This window comes from Antechinus flavipes, chromosome 1 (assembly GCF_016432865.1).
Source record: "Antechinus flavipes isolate AdamAnt ecotype Samford, QLD, Australia chromosome 1, AdamAnt_v2, whole genome shotgun sequence".
Taxonomy (NCBI): domain Eukaryota; kingdom Metazoa; phylum Chordata; class Mammalia; order Dasyuromorphia; family Dasyuridae; genus Antechinus; species Antechinus flavipes.
In genome coordinates, this window is record NC_067398.1 from 460,178,476 (window position 1) to 460,193,826 (window position 15,351).

Genomic DNA, 15,351 nt, shown 5'->3' on the forward strand with positions numbered 1-15,351 from the left:
TATATTATCTCAAGTAGTATGTGTGTGTGTAGATTGTCAGACTTTAAAAACGCCCTTCAATTTATTAATATAACCAATAACAAAAGTTTATTAGATGGGTCATGAATTATTCCTAAATTAGAACAGATCTTGCTCACAGATTCAGGATCACACACTAGAGAAATTCCATTATATAGTGATGGCATGCTACTTCAATTTCAATTTCTCACATGTTAACTCTTAGTAGCCAATTTTAGTGCAACGGAGGTTATGAGCATAACAACTTTCATTAACATGTCATGCTCAATGTTAACTGGCTGCAACTGTGTCCCAATTAATCTAGAGATGTCAAACCAGACATCAACTTTAAGACCAAACTTGTCTACATATGAAGTGCAGAAACTGCATGGGATAGTTGCACAATATGCTACTTATGATTGAACAACTGAGAATTATCACTGTTAATATGAATTCCCTTTTCTGTTCAGGAAAAAAAAAAAGAAAAAGAATATGGTGTGGAAATCTGTTCTGCACTCCACTGCAAAAAATGAATGTAAGGCGGGAAAATGCTGTCTGGATGGCATGTGAATTTAGGAAAGCTGCTTAGTTTGATTAGTACTTTTCTATTTAAAGTGTACATTTTAAGAAAGAAAAAACAAGCCAACACTCCAGCCTCAAGAGTCACCCAATAGGAAACAATATTTAGGTAAAAAAACAATTCACGCTCACCTTTATTTCCTTGCCCTTTAGGTCTCTGTGTAACAAGATGAAGAACGGTTGTAGTGAGGGAGAGAGGAAGGAGGGGGAAAAGCGTGTTAATCAAAGAAATCACCAAATCCAAGTTATTTTTGACTAATTGGCGTAGAATTAACACACCCCACCATCCCCCACCCTTCCTCCATCTTTAAGCCGTCTACCAACCACTCCTCACCAATTTCCTAGCTCTCTCCTAGTCTCTACAGAGTGTCCCCCAGACCGAGTCCTAAAGCCCAGTAGTTCTCTTCACTTCAGCACCGAACACGCGATCCCTGGCTCGGTCTGCGGCTGGGGCCCAGCGCCTACACTCCGGCCAGCTCCGGCCCCGAGCAGCGGCTCTGCTGGCAGCTGCTGGAGCCGGGCGGGCTGACGGTCAGCACCGTTATGGGACCAGCAGCAGCGGGGAAGAGAAGCCGAATCTCCACCCGAGGGTGGAACCCCGGAGTTTGGGGCCTCGCCGGACTGAGGCCTCAAGCTTCCTCACCTGATCCACGCTAGTGGCTGACATTCTTCACCACAACCCAAGAGCTGCTGCTGCTGATGCCGCCGCCGCCGCCGCCGCCGCCGCCGCCTCCTGGGCCTCTCCCCGTGCACTCCCAGCCGTCGGCCGCCGCCCTCCGCCAAGTGATTGTCCCTATCGCCGCCGCTGGCTGCGAGGCCAGGAAGAAAGAAGGCTTGCACTGGGGAAACGGAGGAGGGGAACTCCTGCTTTCCGCTTACTCGTTCCTCTTCTCTCTCGCACTCCGCTCCTTGGGTCCACAATGGCGGACAGACTCCCCGTCTCACTTCCGCTCCGAGCAGTCCTGACCTTCCGCTCCCCACTCTGACGTCCGCGCTGACCTCTCTTCTTCCCTCCACCCTCCACCCTCCCGCCACCAAGTCTTGCTCCTCCTCCCCACCTCCACATCACGTGAGAGGGGCTTCGCAAAGTCTTATTTCCGGAAGCGGAAACGGAATCGCGTCAACCAGGACATACGCGCAGAAACGTTTTACCCTTCTGTGAGGCCGGGGCAGGGACGGAGAGCTCGGGACGTGTTGCGCTTGAGTTTACTAATATCCTCCTCCTAGCCGAGAAAATAGAAAAGCAAGAAGATTTGAGGCACGTGAGACACACGTTAGGCACGTGTTGTCCTGATGCGCACGCGCGGGAGTCTACGGCTGTGGTGTATCTTCCTTGTGTGCAGTCTGAGGTCACCTCAGGGTGGTGAGGCTGGGTGAGGCGAGGCTTCTGAGGCCGGCGCAGTCACTAACTTGGGCCTATTGGCGGAGCTTGGGCCTGGGGTCCTGGTCCCAACCCCAGGAGTCAGTCGAGGAGGAGCGGCTCAGGTTCCCTTCCCCACACCCTGCGCCTCGTTCCTCAGGTAAGTGGGTGCAGCCCATGGGCGGATGGCTCCCTAAATTCTATATTCTCGACTTAGAAAATTGTCCTGGGGACCCGTGCTGAGGGACGTTGGGTCAAGGCTGGTGGAGTGAATACCTCTGGGCATCCCTTAAATTTATATTTTAGCAACTGGTGTTCCCGAAGACCGCCCGTGGTGCTCAGCCCCATTTTTCCCTTTCTTACGACTCCAATAGTCAAAGCAAGATAAAAATACCTTTGTGTGAAGCTTAATTCTTTAAAAAAAAAATGGAGCCTAGTTTAATCTTCCCGTTTCTCCCCTTATGTTCACGGTAATGATCATTTCTGTAGCACTTTCTGGTATGTAAATCCATGTTTTTATAATTTACCTCATTTGAACTGTCTTACAACCCTGTGAGATTAGTTACCCCTAGGCCCCAATTAGTTTGAAAAAAATAATTCTTCTAGTGGTTGTATGGATTAGAAATTGTGATTATAAAAAATATGATAATTGATTCCAGCCCTGCGGAAATATGCCGGGTAAATTTGAATTAACTCTACCGCCAAAGAAGAATTAGTAATTTGCACTAATCTGGACCTCAGTGTATATGTATATCTCAGGTATTCTTAAATTTTATGGAGAGTAAGACAGCCTTTTCTGCAGAAATTATTCTGTGTGTTGTGGGAGTTGGTAGAAGGAAGGGGTGGCGATGGGTTATGATGTGTTAGTCCCTGAGTTAATAATCTTATGATCTTCAGGCTTTCAACATATGATGTTCTACCTCATGTTTAGTGCAGAACAATGCCCCCCCCCCCTTTCTCCATTCTTAGCAAAAAAGATTTTTTAATTGTCCAATATAAAGGGATTTTAAGCAGACCAGCCATACTTAGCTACCTTGTACTGCTATTATTCCATGCTTGGATTAGTAATCCTTCTTTAAAAAGATATATCCTATATACACATTTCCACTTGTGTGACCTGATCTTTTTTAAATGCCCTTAAATTTTTTGGAAATTTTTCATTTAATAGATGAAAGTCATTGATTGGAACGAATTGATTTGCCCAAGATTATGTTTCTAGTTGGAAATGAGAATTTTTTATTAGTAGCATTTTATTTTTCTAAACACATGCAAAAATAGTTTTCAACATTCACCCTTGCAAAACCTTGTGTTCCATATTTTTCTCCCTTTCCCTAGACAGCAAGGAATCCAACATAGGTTAAATGTGCAATTCTTCCAGACATTTTTATATTGAAATGCTACACAAGAAAAATCAGATGGGGGAGGGGAGGGGGAAACCACAAGAAGAAGAAAAAATAACAAAAGTGAAAATACTATGCTTTGATCCACTTTCAGTCTCCAAAGATCTCTTTGGCACTTTCCATCCCCAAGTCTATTGCCTTGATTTCCTTCCTTGTGGAAAAGAGAAAGTCCATCATAGTGTTCATCATATAATCTTGTGCAATGTTCTTTTGGTTCTGCTCACTTAGCATCAGTTCATATAAGTCTTTCCAGGCTTTTCTGAAATCAGCCTATTCATCATTTCTTATAGAACAGTAGTATTCCATTACATTAATTTCAGCCATTCCCCAACTGATGGGCATCCATTCAATTTCTATTTCCTTGCCATTGTATTAGAGCTGCCACAAACAATTGTGGGTTTTTTCCCCCTCTTTTATGATCTCTTTGAGAAACAGATCCAGTAGAAATAATATTAGACCAAAAGGTATACAGTTTTATAGCCCTTTGGGTATAGTGGAACCTAGCTTTCATGGAATGTAAATAACAGCACTTTTTCTCAATTACAAAATAATGTAAATATCATGCCTATAAAACAGGTAAAAACATGTACATAAAACTATAAAACATTAAAAGTGGCATTAAATTTACTATCAAATATTATATGAAAATAAATAAAATTTTTGAGTACCACAGAAGCATAAAGAAATAATTTTGCACATCTGTTCTTTAGCTTATTAGAAACACCCAGGAAAATTTAGATAGGGATCTTAAATGTTATTTGGAGTCTAGTCTTCTTATTCGATGGAAAAATTCCTCTTTATAGCTTTTTTTTTTTTTTAAACAAGATCAGCCAACTTCAGATTGCATACTTCTTTGAGAAATAAAAGGAGGCCTTCCCTTCTTAGAAAACCTGCCATTGTTTGATGACCTAAATTGTTCTTTTTATTTAGTTAAATTCTACCTTCCTTGCAGATTTCATTCATAATTTCAATTAAGCTACCCAAATTACAGTTTCTGAGTTTTACATTTTTTGAGTTTATTTTAAACTACTTTTAAATTTTGTAATTATTCTGACTCCCAAAATTTTTTCCAAATTTTATACATTCTCAATTGCTTTATTCATTCTGTATATAAGATGATTTGACATACTCTGTTCCAGGTGTGTTGCTAACCACTGGGAATATAAAAGGGGCCAAAGATTGCCTTTCCCCTTAAGGAGCTTACAATCTAATGCAGGAGGCAAAATACAAGTAAACATCCAAAGCATGACTTATGTGGAATAAATAGGAAATGATTAGGACTGGGAAGGCATTAGAATGAAGGGAAATTGGGGAAGAGTTCAAGTAAAAGATGGGATTATATTTGGGGCATAAAGGTACCTAGAAGGTGAGTAGGAAGATGATTCCAGGAATAGGGAAGCCAGTGAAAATGCTTAGAGCTGTTTCTATCGAATCTCTTTGCAAGGCCTTTGAATTCCAAATAAGAGGATTTTTTGTATTTGACCCAGGAGGCCATAAGTGAATGACTGGAGTAGACATGGTTAGGCCTACACTTCAGGAAAACCACTTTGATGGCTAAATAGAAAATGATGCGGGGAGAGGAGGAGACAAGAAGCAAGCTACAAGTGTGCTGTAATGGTCCAGGTGTGAACTGATAAAAGTCTGACCTAAGTCAGGACAGTGTCAGAGGAGAGAAGAGGGCATAGCCCACAGATGTTGCAAAGGGGAAACCAGTTGACTTTGATAAGAGCTTGATTAGAGAGCATAAGAGATGGTGTAGTCAAAGATAATTATTAGATGATGAGCCTGAGAAATGGCATGAGTAATGTTGCTCTCTATAGTAGTAGAGGTGAACATAAAGAGAATTTAGGAGAAACGGTAAAGAGAGTTATTTGGGACTTGTTGTTTAAGATGTCTGAAAGGTTGGAGAGGTGAAGTTGGAGGTCTGCCTATAGATTAGATGTAAGGTTCTGGTTGGTTTTCTGGTGGGCTTGGAACAGCCTTCATTTCAACAGATTAATCACCACGAGAATAGCCAAGTGTTAGTCCAAGTTCTTGATTGTCTCCTTGCCTAGGGCCTGGGCTAGCTTGGTCTCATTGGAAGAAATGCAGGAGGACAAGACAGGCCAGCCGCCACAGTGGTGTGAGATGGAGAGAATTTCTTTGGCTGAGTTTGTCCCAGCTTATATGGAGTATACTGAATATAAACCAATCATTATATCACTAGGAAACCATTATTTGTTGTAAGATTAAATTAATCATATTGAACTACAGAACTATTAAGCACTTTGCTAAACTAGATAACCATTGTCTTATCAATTCCATTGACTTAACACCTTAAAAGAATCCTTCTTTCAAGTACAGAGTTCTGACCCATAACAATTAGGGTTAGGACTGCTAGATAGGAGAATGATCAGTATAGAGATGGTAATTAAATCCTTGAGAGGTGATAAGATCATTTATACTGATCTTACTGATAAGTGAAGTAATATAGAAGAGAATAGAGCCTGAGAACTAGCTGCCCAACACCTACAATTAGAGGGCATGGTGTAGGCAAGGATTCAGTAAAAGTGCCTAAAAAGCATCATTCAAATGGAAGGAGAACAGGGAGAAAAGTATCCCCCAAACCTAGTAAATCATCATATCCATGTAATTCATATAAAAACACATACAGCTTAAAGTTAATAAATACATATTTCATATACATACAAACGAAAGGAGTTACATGTGAGGGACGGCACTAGCATATGGGACCTCAGGTATGGCTTGATGTAGAAGATTGTGTGAGGAGATGTTGAGTTGGAAGTAATGCTATATTCTAGCCTGGGAGCTTGCCATTGCAAACGTACAGAGATAGGCAATTATAATATGTGTCAAAGACAGGTTATGTCCCACTATGCTGGAGGCTGGAAAGATAGATTAAAACCAGATTGTGAAGTGCTTCCAGAGCTAAATAGTTTTTTGTTCTTGAGACAGTAGAAAACCTCTGAAATTAACTAATTAGGAGACTTATGGTGGAATCTGTTCTTAAAATTATTTTGGTGATATTGTGTAGATTGAATGGAGTGGTGAGAAATGGGAGTCAGGGGGACCAGTTAGGAAGCTATTGTAATAATCTTGGCCAGAGGTGTTGAGGGTTCCTAATTTCTGAATGAATAGAAAGAAGGGGTCCATATGAAAGATGTCTTAAGGTAGAAATGGCAAGAATTTCTAACTAGTTGGATATATGAAGTGAGAGAAAATGAGAAGTTCGATATAAGTTAAGGATTATGAATATAAAACATGAGGAGAGCTGTGCCTTCCTCTCCCCCCCAAAAAAAGAAAGTTTTGAAAGAGGGGGAAATTAGGAAAGTTGATGAATTTCATTTTAGAATGGCAGCTACCACCACCTTCAGCCCCAAGCTATTCTTGCTTATATCTGAACCTAGCAGTACTGAGACATCCCCAGATGATGATAATGTGGATGCGTCACAGGTTCCTCAAAAAAGGAAGGAATCGGTGACACAGATAAAAAGACAACTAGGAAAAGAGGAACTTATGGCGCAGCATAAAATACAGATAGGGAAGGAAGTATAGATAACAATAGAAAGAGCAGGATGCCCCCTAATGGAAACAAAATGGAATCGGCATTACAACAAACCTAAGAAATACCCAAGAACAGAATGAAAATATTAGTGCTTGGGATGGGGAGGGGTGTCTCTTTCGATCCTAGAGGAAGGTGATGCTTTACCTTTAATCCTGGGCAGAGAAGAAGGGGTCATGGACCCCTTTCTTTTAAAACAATAAGCAGTTTGAAAGACTGTCCAAAAATATGGGCCTATAGCTCCTTTTGTTATGTACCAGCTGGAGAATGTATCAAGGACAATTCTGTACCCTAATAATTGGAAGGCATTAGCTAAAGGCCATTCTCTCCCCTGATCAATCTGTATTCTGGATGAATGAATTTGTCCAAAAAGCCAGACAACTTGTAGCTCAGCTAGCACAGGGTCCTAACATGATTGTAGTCTTTGAACAACTGAGTGGGACAGGAAGGCACACCACCACAGTTGAATTTCATAGAAGAAGCATATTTGTACATTTCACAATGTGCACAGAAGGTATGAAGCAAAATACCAATTGAAAAGGCTGACAAGGAGAGCTTCATCCAAATAAGACAGAAGGTTGACAAGCTCTTCACTGATTTTGTGGCCTGGTTACAAGAAGCCATGGCCTGAGCAATGGGGGATAGAGGGGTGACAGGATACTGAAAATCTTGGTGAGGGAAAACTGTAATACCAATTGTGAAGAGGCCATGATTGGGTTGAGGAAAGATAATTCATGGCTGAGTTTATAGTCAACACTCAAAATAATGGAAAAGGAATATGCTTTAAATGTGGGAAATCAGGTCATTTTAATCGAGAGTGCAGAGTTGGAGCCCAAGGGTCTCAAAAGGGGTATCACCCTTGGACGCCTTGCCCAAAATGTAAATGCATGGGACACTGGATGCCAGTGTCAGGGAAACAAGGTTTGGGGCCCTGCAAACCAGTCAGTCTTGGGGAATAACTGCTCAGACTATTGCCAGCAACAATACTGAATGGAAAAACAAATACGCCACTTTGGCAGCCAGGGAACCTTGACCTTAATTCTCCTTTGTAGGAGATCCAAAAGATCACATACCCATAATGGTATGTGAAGTCCCACTCCAAGGATATCCAAATGGAGATCACCTAAGGATTTTGATTATCTTGTCCCCTACTCAATCTTATTCCCTGGCCATCCCAGAAATTCTGCTTTAAACTTATATCCCACCCACTCTCAATTTGTATAATACGGACAGTGATGATACATATATAGAAAAAGGACGATGCATTGCTTAGGGTATAATCCTTCCCAATGAGCTACAAGTTAAAATGGAGGATAAAGGCATACAACAACCCCTGCCAGCTTCTAACACAGGCCGTTGTTGGCACCTACTTTATACAATCTATTTAAGTGAATAGATCTATTACTACAATACATAGGAAACGTAGTCTTGGAAGGACTCATTGATATGAGTGCTGACCCAACTGTTCTATCTGATCAATGGCCTCCATGGTGGCCTATCACAGATGCAGGAGTCAAGATTACAGGGATAGGCAGCATATCGGACACCAAGGTATCACGTTGCACCCCCTAAAATTGAAACAATAAGAGAAACCAGGACATATTAGGCCATCTGTAGTTCAAAGACAACGTGTCGATTTTTGGGGTCGAGATATACTACAGGATTTGGGTCTTGTTCTCACAACAGATTTTTAGAAGGGGGCATTGCACAAATCATGACTATCACCATCCCAAAAATGTCATGGAAATCCAATAGTCCCTCTCTTGAAAAGATAGTTGCTTTAAAAAAAAAAAAAAAAAGAAAGAAAGAACAATTGAAATTGGGTCATATAGTAGAGACCCAGAACCCATGGAATTTTCCATTGTTTGTTATCAAAAAGAAATTAGGAAAATGGAGAATGTTAACTGATCTGAGACGAGTTAACGATTTATTGGGAGATATGGGCCCCTTACAATCAGGCTTATCTTCCTCCAGTATGATTCCCAGATGTTGGCTTTTATGGATCATCGATATCAAAAACTGTTTTTACTCCATACCTTTGCAGCCTTAGGATTGGAAGTATTTTAATTTTTCCACTCCCACTGTCAACTTTCAGGGGCTAGTGGATAGTGCTGCCCCAAGAAATGAAGAACAGTCCCACAATTTGTCAGTGGTATGTTTGATAAGGCTATAAATGAAGTGAGACAACAATACCCCAATGCTTACATGCTACATTATATGGATGATATTCTTTGTAGCTATCCTGATCCCCAATATATTAGAACAAATGAATGGGATTGATTGGGTGAAGTTTTCTCAGTTTGAAACTAAGTCACATGATCCCTATTCCTAGAGCCAGAAGATAAGGTCTTGGGCCTTAGGTTTCAGGAAGTCACAGGAAGTGATGTGACCCACAGGAAGCAGACAACATTGGTCAAGGATGGTTATGTCCTTTTAGTCTATCCATTGAAAAGGCTTGGGTCTTTTCCTATTCAACCGGATATTCTACTTCCTGCTGATCAGGTTGTGCACATGGTGGGAACTGGGGTGCCTCTTGAGTATTCTGGATCTCTCCCTACAAAGACTAAATATATGCTTTCTCTTTAAATCTGAAGATGGTTCTGATTAATTAATTTGGGAAAAGGGGGTCTAGCACCCATCCCACACACAAATATTGAAAGTTATGACAAAGACTTGGGACTTAAGATAGCCCCAGATAAGGTTCAAAAAGCAGTCCCATATCACTATTTAGAGTTTAAAGTGAGTCAAGACACTATCATGCAACGGGTGCCAGAAATAAGACCAAATCACATAAATACATTAAATGCCTTTCAAAAAATGGTAGCGCATATACAATGGTTGAGGCCACAAGTTGCTATTCCTAATACTTTCATGATGCCGTTATATGAAATATTGAAAGGCAACCCTTAACTGACCTCCTCTAGGCAATGGTCCTGAGAGACTATAACTAGTATTTAGGAGATTATAAGGAGGTTCCATGATGCCCATACTGGAAGGCGAGATATTCATAAAGTCATTGAAACCTTTGTGTTGCTCACTCCAAAACAACTCTTAGGCATAATACATTAAGGAGATAGTATTATTGAATAGATAGATATGTCAAAAGTTAAAAAGGTAATAGAACCCTATTTAGATAATGTAAATGAGATCATTAGGAAAGTGTTTGTTCATGTTTTACAAATCAGTGGTAGAAAGGGCATCATCTGGATCAACATGTGTAAGCCTATTGGAGTTCTTATTGGCACATGGACTGAACTGCTGGAAGTAGATAAAATTAAAGCAGGGAGAGTCCTAACCTATGTGAAGTTCTTTGAAAGCTGGTTGTGGATTATTCCCAAAGTTAACAAATCTGCTCCTGTAGTTGGCTCAAATGTTTTCATAGATGCTATAAGGGATTATAAGATGGCTATTTTATGTTCTGCCAAGAACGTATATTCCACTTCTTATGCTTCCATTCAAAAGAATGAGTTGTATGCTGTAATGCAGTCCCTTATGCTAGAACTCTCTATAAATTTTATATCTGATAGCCAATATGCCGTGGGGGTTGTACAAAGAATAGAAACAGCAAGCATAAAAGGGACAGTCGGAAATTACTACCCTTTTTAAACTGGTCCAAAACACAATCCAATAACATGTTAATCCCTTTTTTATTATACATGTGAGATTTCAAAACCATTGACAAGGACCCATATTCGGGGGTAACAGATAAGTTGATGCAGCCCTAGAAATTTATACAATCATCACCCCTTTAGAAAAAGCAGAAAAAGCTCATGTTGATTGTCTTATCTCCAAGAAATCTTTTAGAAAGTTCATATAAAGAAAGAGGAAGCAAAGCAAATAATGAAAAGATACACTGCTTGTGTCCCTTATTAACCCTCATCCCTTCAGAAAAGTGTTAACCCACAAGAGCTTAAACCTAATAATATTTGACAAATGTTATTTTTACAATTTACAACTTTATAATTACACATTACAAAAAGTCCAAAACGCATGTTACAGTGGATACTTATTCAGGATTCACTGTGGCCACTTTACAGAGAGGAGAGGCTGCCTCTTGTTATCCACCATGTATATCATTGTTTTTCAATTGCAGGGTTGCCCAAAAATATGAAGACTGATAACACATCACCCTACGCATCCAAGACTGTTCAGCAGTTTCTTCTCAATCATGGCATATCTTATATATTTGGCATACTATATAACCCCACAGGTCAAGCCATTATGGAACATACAAATCAAACTATAAAGAGCTTCCTTCAAAAATAAAAAGGGGGAGTTGGGGTGTACCAAGTGACACAGGGGGATATAGATAAAGTCATATATACTATATATTATGTAAAATTTGGTTCCCAAGACCTGAGTTGGGCTATGAAGTTTTATAGATCAAAAGGCACAACAGGGCTTAATCAAGCCACTAAACACAAAAGCCCCCCTAAAGACACGGAACTCGTGTGAAAAGACCCCCGTAAGGTATTAATCTGGGGACCAGGCTATGCTTGTATCTCAACAGATGGAGCTGAACAGTAGGTTCCTTCAAGACATCCCAAGGTTATCATTAACACCTAGAAGACACAGGAGAAGGCAATGCCTGTCAAGAAGAAAGATGAACACACCCATTCAACAGATGATAATTGCTCTTGCAATGTTGGCACCATCTCCATCTGCTGCCAAAGGGGAGAATCATTATTGACCATCATGATGGACCTTCATGGCTGAGAATAACTGTGGGGGGTGATAAAATTACCTAATGTGGTACTCTGGGGAAATGGATCTCATTTGGTATGTGACTAATTCATGTTGCAAGGAACAGGGAACAAAATGGTACTGTCAGTAAAGTATAACTTTACAGGCCTTACCTTATTTCCACCTTTATGTTGGACAAGAAAAACACATCCATGTTGTGTACAAGTGCACATACAACATGAGTGTTCCAGGAATGGGGCTCCACCAAGTCTACCTTTGAGGAGAGCAAAGGATGCCTTGCCCAAATACTTCTGTCTTATGTGCAGGAGGATTGGACAATTGCAAACTGAATAATGAGTTTGGGTGGCCCTTTCTAGAACCATGTGTTGGACATTTTTGTATTTGTGTGAACTTGACAGAGAATGTTGTTCAATCTTGGCATGTAACTAAGGAACATTCTTATTAAGAATTAATATTAATTCTTTATTAATTAATTAAGAAATAATTAAGGAACAATTCTTATAAAGAATTGCCTGTGCTCATGTGGATACCAGCAATAGGGAATCCATGTGGAAGGTGCTCCTTGCCATGGATTACGTAGTGATAACACAAGAATTGGGCACTCAATATAGAACATGGAAGGAACTCATTCGTGGACAACAGGAACAAAGATAGGGCATGTGATGGAAGCTAGGCCATGCTTAGAGAGAGAAAATAGGCATTTATGTAGGGAAATTATATGTTACAAATCAAGGTGAATATTTTAATGTGATCTGTAAAAACTGTACTGTTATTGAATATGATGCAAGTGAACTCTGGAAAAATTGTGTAAAATAATTACTGAAACCATGTCTCCTTTGATGTGCAAAAGAAGAGAGATCAGTGTCTCCCCGGCTCCAAGGAATCTAGAGGGAAGACCCATCCTCCCAGGATGAGCTAAGAAGCATTATTCAAGGGCAAATCAACTCCCATTGATCTTTTGGTGAGTCACATCCTCATTCAGGAAATTCTAATTTTCATTCAATTGAAAAATCCTGGTCTGATTATCAATTCAAACTGCCCCAGATTTGCTAATAATGTGGTTCTTTGCCAGTCATTCTTTGCAAAAATTTTCTTCATTAAGAAAATCTGCCCACTAAGGGAAAGCATGTAGTAAAAAAAAAAATAAAACCTTTTTGCCACAGAATTTGGTGTATTGAATTCTTTCGCTTCTAAACCTGCCTCTCTGAGCAGGGAGAATCTCATTCATTCAGAATGGGATCTCCTTCATACACTCATCATGAAATGCGTAGGCCCGAAATTGGTCAGTCCCAGACCATGTTTGTCATTACTAGGACCCATGTAGCTATGATTCCAGTCAAAAATGAAGACTGGTGGTATAGCAAAACAGACCACATATTTGACATCATTATAAGAAAAAAAGAGTATCCAGTAGTTCACAGAACTAAACGATGTATCAGTTGTGTCATTTGAGGTATCACATTGTTGGTGGCTCTGATTGCATCATCTATTTCATTAACAGTATCTATTTCTGAAGTATAGAATAGCATAGTGCATGTACAGTATGTCAAGAACTAGCTAAAAATATGTCAGTAGGATTTTCTAACTAGACAATCAATTTTATATGATGATAACCTACATTGAAAATAGGAGTGGAAGTTGAACTGCTTGAAATACGATAATACACAATCTGAATCTGTATGTGATGAATCTCCAATACAATGAATTGAGGTCAGATTATTCTTCAGATGAGAACAGAAAGCATTTAAATGGTCTATTCCTCAATAACACCATAGCAGATGATATAGAAAGTTTGTACAAATTGGGCTTCAGTCATTGAAAAAGCTTCTTTCTCATGCAGAAAGAAATCCACATAAGATGACAGAAAAAAATTATAAATTGGTTTGATAATTCCTCCAGTTGGTGGTGGGGTATTGAACACATTGGAGTGTCATAATTGTTATTTTATTTATTTTATTGTGTGGACCCACACACACAATGGACTTAAAAAACAATAAGGGGGAATGGTGAGGTGAATCCATGGGAATGAAAGGCATTTCCTTCTTTTCAGGGTATGACAAGAAGTTGGCATGTGTACATGTGAGCAGGGAAATAGCCAGGGTTTACAGCTAGTTGCTGACTCTGCAAGGATGTTCCCATGGAACTGCTTATTTGGCAGTTAGCAGCTGATGCACTGGGTTGGCTCTCCTCTGATTGGTGTTCCTTCACTGTCTACAAGGTGCTCATGCAGGTTTTCTGCATAGTGATTGGGGAATGCTCACTGATCATGCTTGCTGAATCATATAATACAAAGGCTGTGCTGCTCAATAAAGTGAAGTCTTTTTCTTACCATCACTGGCTTCTGTCCCATTAATCTGTTCCTGAGAAAAGGAGCTTAAACTGGTCTCATGCTCTTCAACGGAACTGACTGTGACAGGTATAGGATACAGTAAGTAATTATTACCCATGAATTAGACATTATTTCTCCTGAGACAACTTAAAATTTTAGCTACATCATACTTTTGATTGCTGAGAGGAAGTATGATATAGAACAAAGCTTTTTGAACTGTGGGGTCGCAACCCATATGGAGTTGCATAATTAAATAAAATTGTATCAGACATAAGCCAAAATTAATTCAAAATCAAATGCATAATGAATTGGAGGTGCTTCTGGCAGCACTTGCCAATGTTGCATCATCTCTGCAGCCTTGGTTCTGAACATATATGCGTACTTTGTACTGGTCCTGCTGACATGCCATGCAGCACCAACAAATGCAGCCAATAACACCTTGGCTCACATTCAAGACTATTTTATGTTATGAGTTGCAGTGGGGGGTTTTTTGTTTGTTTTGTTTTGTTTTGTTACTATATATACAAAGTTTCCTGCTCTTACAGAAACAATAGTTTAATTATGGAAAATAAAGATTTGTAATATTTTCTATCATCATTCCTCAGAATGTAAGTATCAGATTGGTATATATTTGTATTGTATTATGTTAGAATGTTTGATTTTTTAAATTACTATTTTCTTCTTTTATAGAAAGATAAGTGTTTAATTGGAACAAGGCAAAGTCCTTTAATAGTATGTGTATATAAGTATGAACATCAGTTTTTCAAATTAATCATAAATGTAATTTCATAAACTAAGGTTAGTATTTATTTGAGAAATTATTAGCAATATTTAATTCTATTTTATACAAAAAAGTTTTAGTTCTGTATAAGTTGTTTAAATATATACAGAAGAGGTAAAAAAAATACTGATATCAATGTTGCAAAGACTTCATGACTAGATTATAGTACACCTAAATTGACAATGAAAAGAAAATATGTCAAATAATTGCAACTTGGTTTTACTTGTAATAGTGATTATGGTGTAGAAAAATCTCTTTGCTTAATTTGTAATGAAGCTTTGGCTATGGAGAACATGAAACCAGTGGATCTAAAACAGCTAAATGCCAACCATGGAATATGCTGTAGCAAATAAGAGGAATATTTTGAATAACTTTTAAAATTTTAAAATTAAAAAAAAGGCAACATTTTGGGGAAATTGTTGTTACTAAAAAACTATTTACTTGCATCTTATGAAACATTTAATTGCAAAACCTAAAAAGCCCTACACAATAGAAGAAGATCCTGTGTTACTTGCTACTATTAAAATATCAGAAATAGGGGCAGCTAGATGATACAGTGGATAGAGCACTAGCCCTGGAGTCAGGAGGACCTAAATTCAAATCTGCTCTTAGACACTTAACACTTACTACAAATTGTAC

General features: G+C 39.2%; 1 protein-coding gene and 1 long non-coding RNA gene across 3 annotated transcripts in view; one reads left to right on the top strand and one right to left on the bottom strand.

The window, feature by feature from the left end:
• YTHDF3 (YTH N6-methyladenosine RNA binding protein F3) overlaps window positions 1-1,521 on the bottom strand; it is a 55,714-nt gene extending 54,193 nt beyond the window's left edge. The window contains exons 1-2 of one of the 2 annotated variants that reach the window (XM_051970129.1): window positions 1,220-1,521; window positions 709-733 (exon numbers count right to left, since the gene is read on the bottom strand). In XM_051970129.1, the coding sequence (XP_051826089.1) occupies window positions 709-733; window positions 1,220-1,243 (49 nt within the window). In that variant the 5' untranslated portion in view covers window positions 1,244-1,521. The remainder of the gene's footprint in view (window positions 1-708; window positions 734-1,219) is intronic. The other variant, XM_051970130.1, reaches the window with a different exon arrangement.
• Window positions 1,522-1,707: 186 nt separating this feature from the next.
• LOC127543822 (uncharacterized) lies at window positions 1,708-13,933 on the top strand. The gene is made up of 2 exons (XR_007949314.1): window positions 1,708-2,096; window positions 10,992-13,933. It is a non-coding gene; the product is annotated as an uncharacterized LOC127543822 (long non-coding RNA).
• Window positions 13,934-15,351: the final 1,418 nt, after the last annotated feature.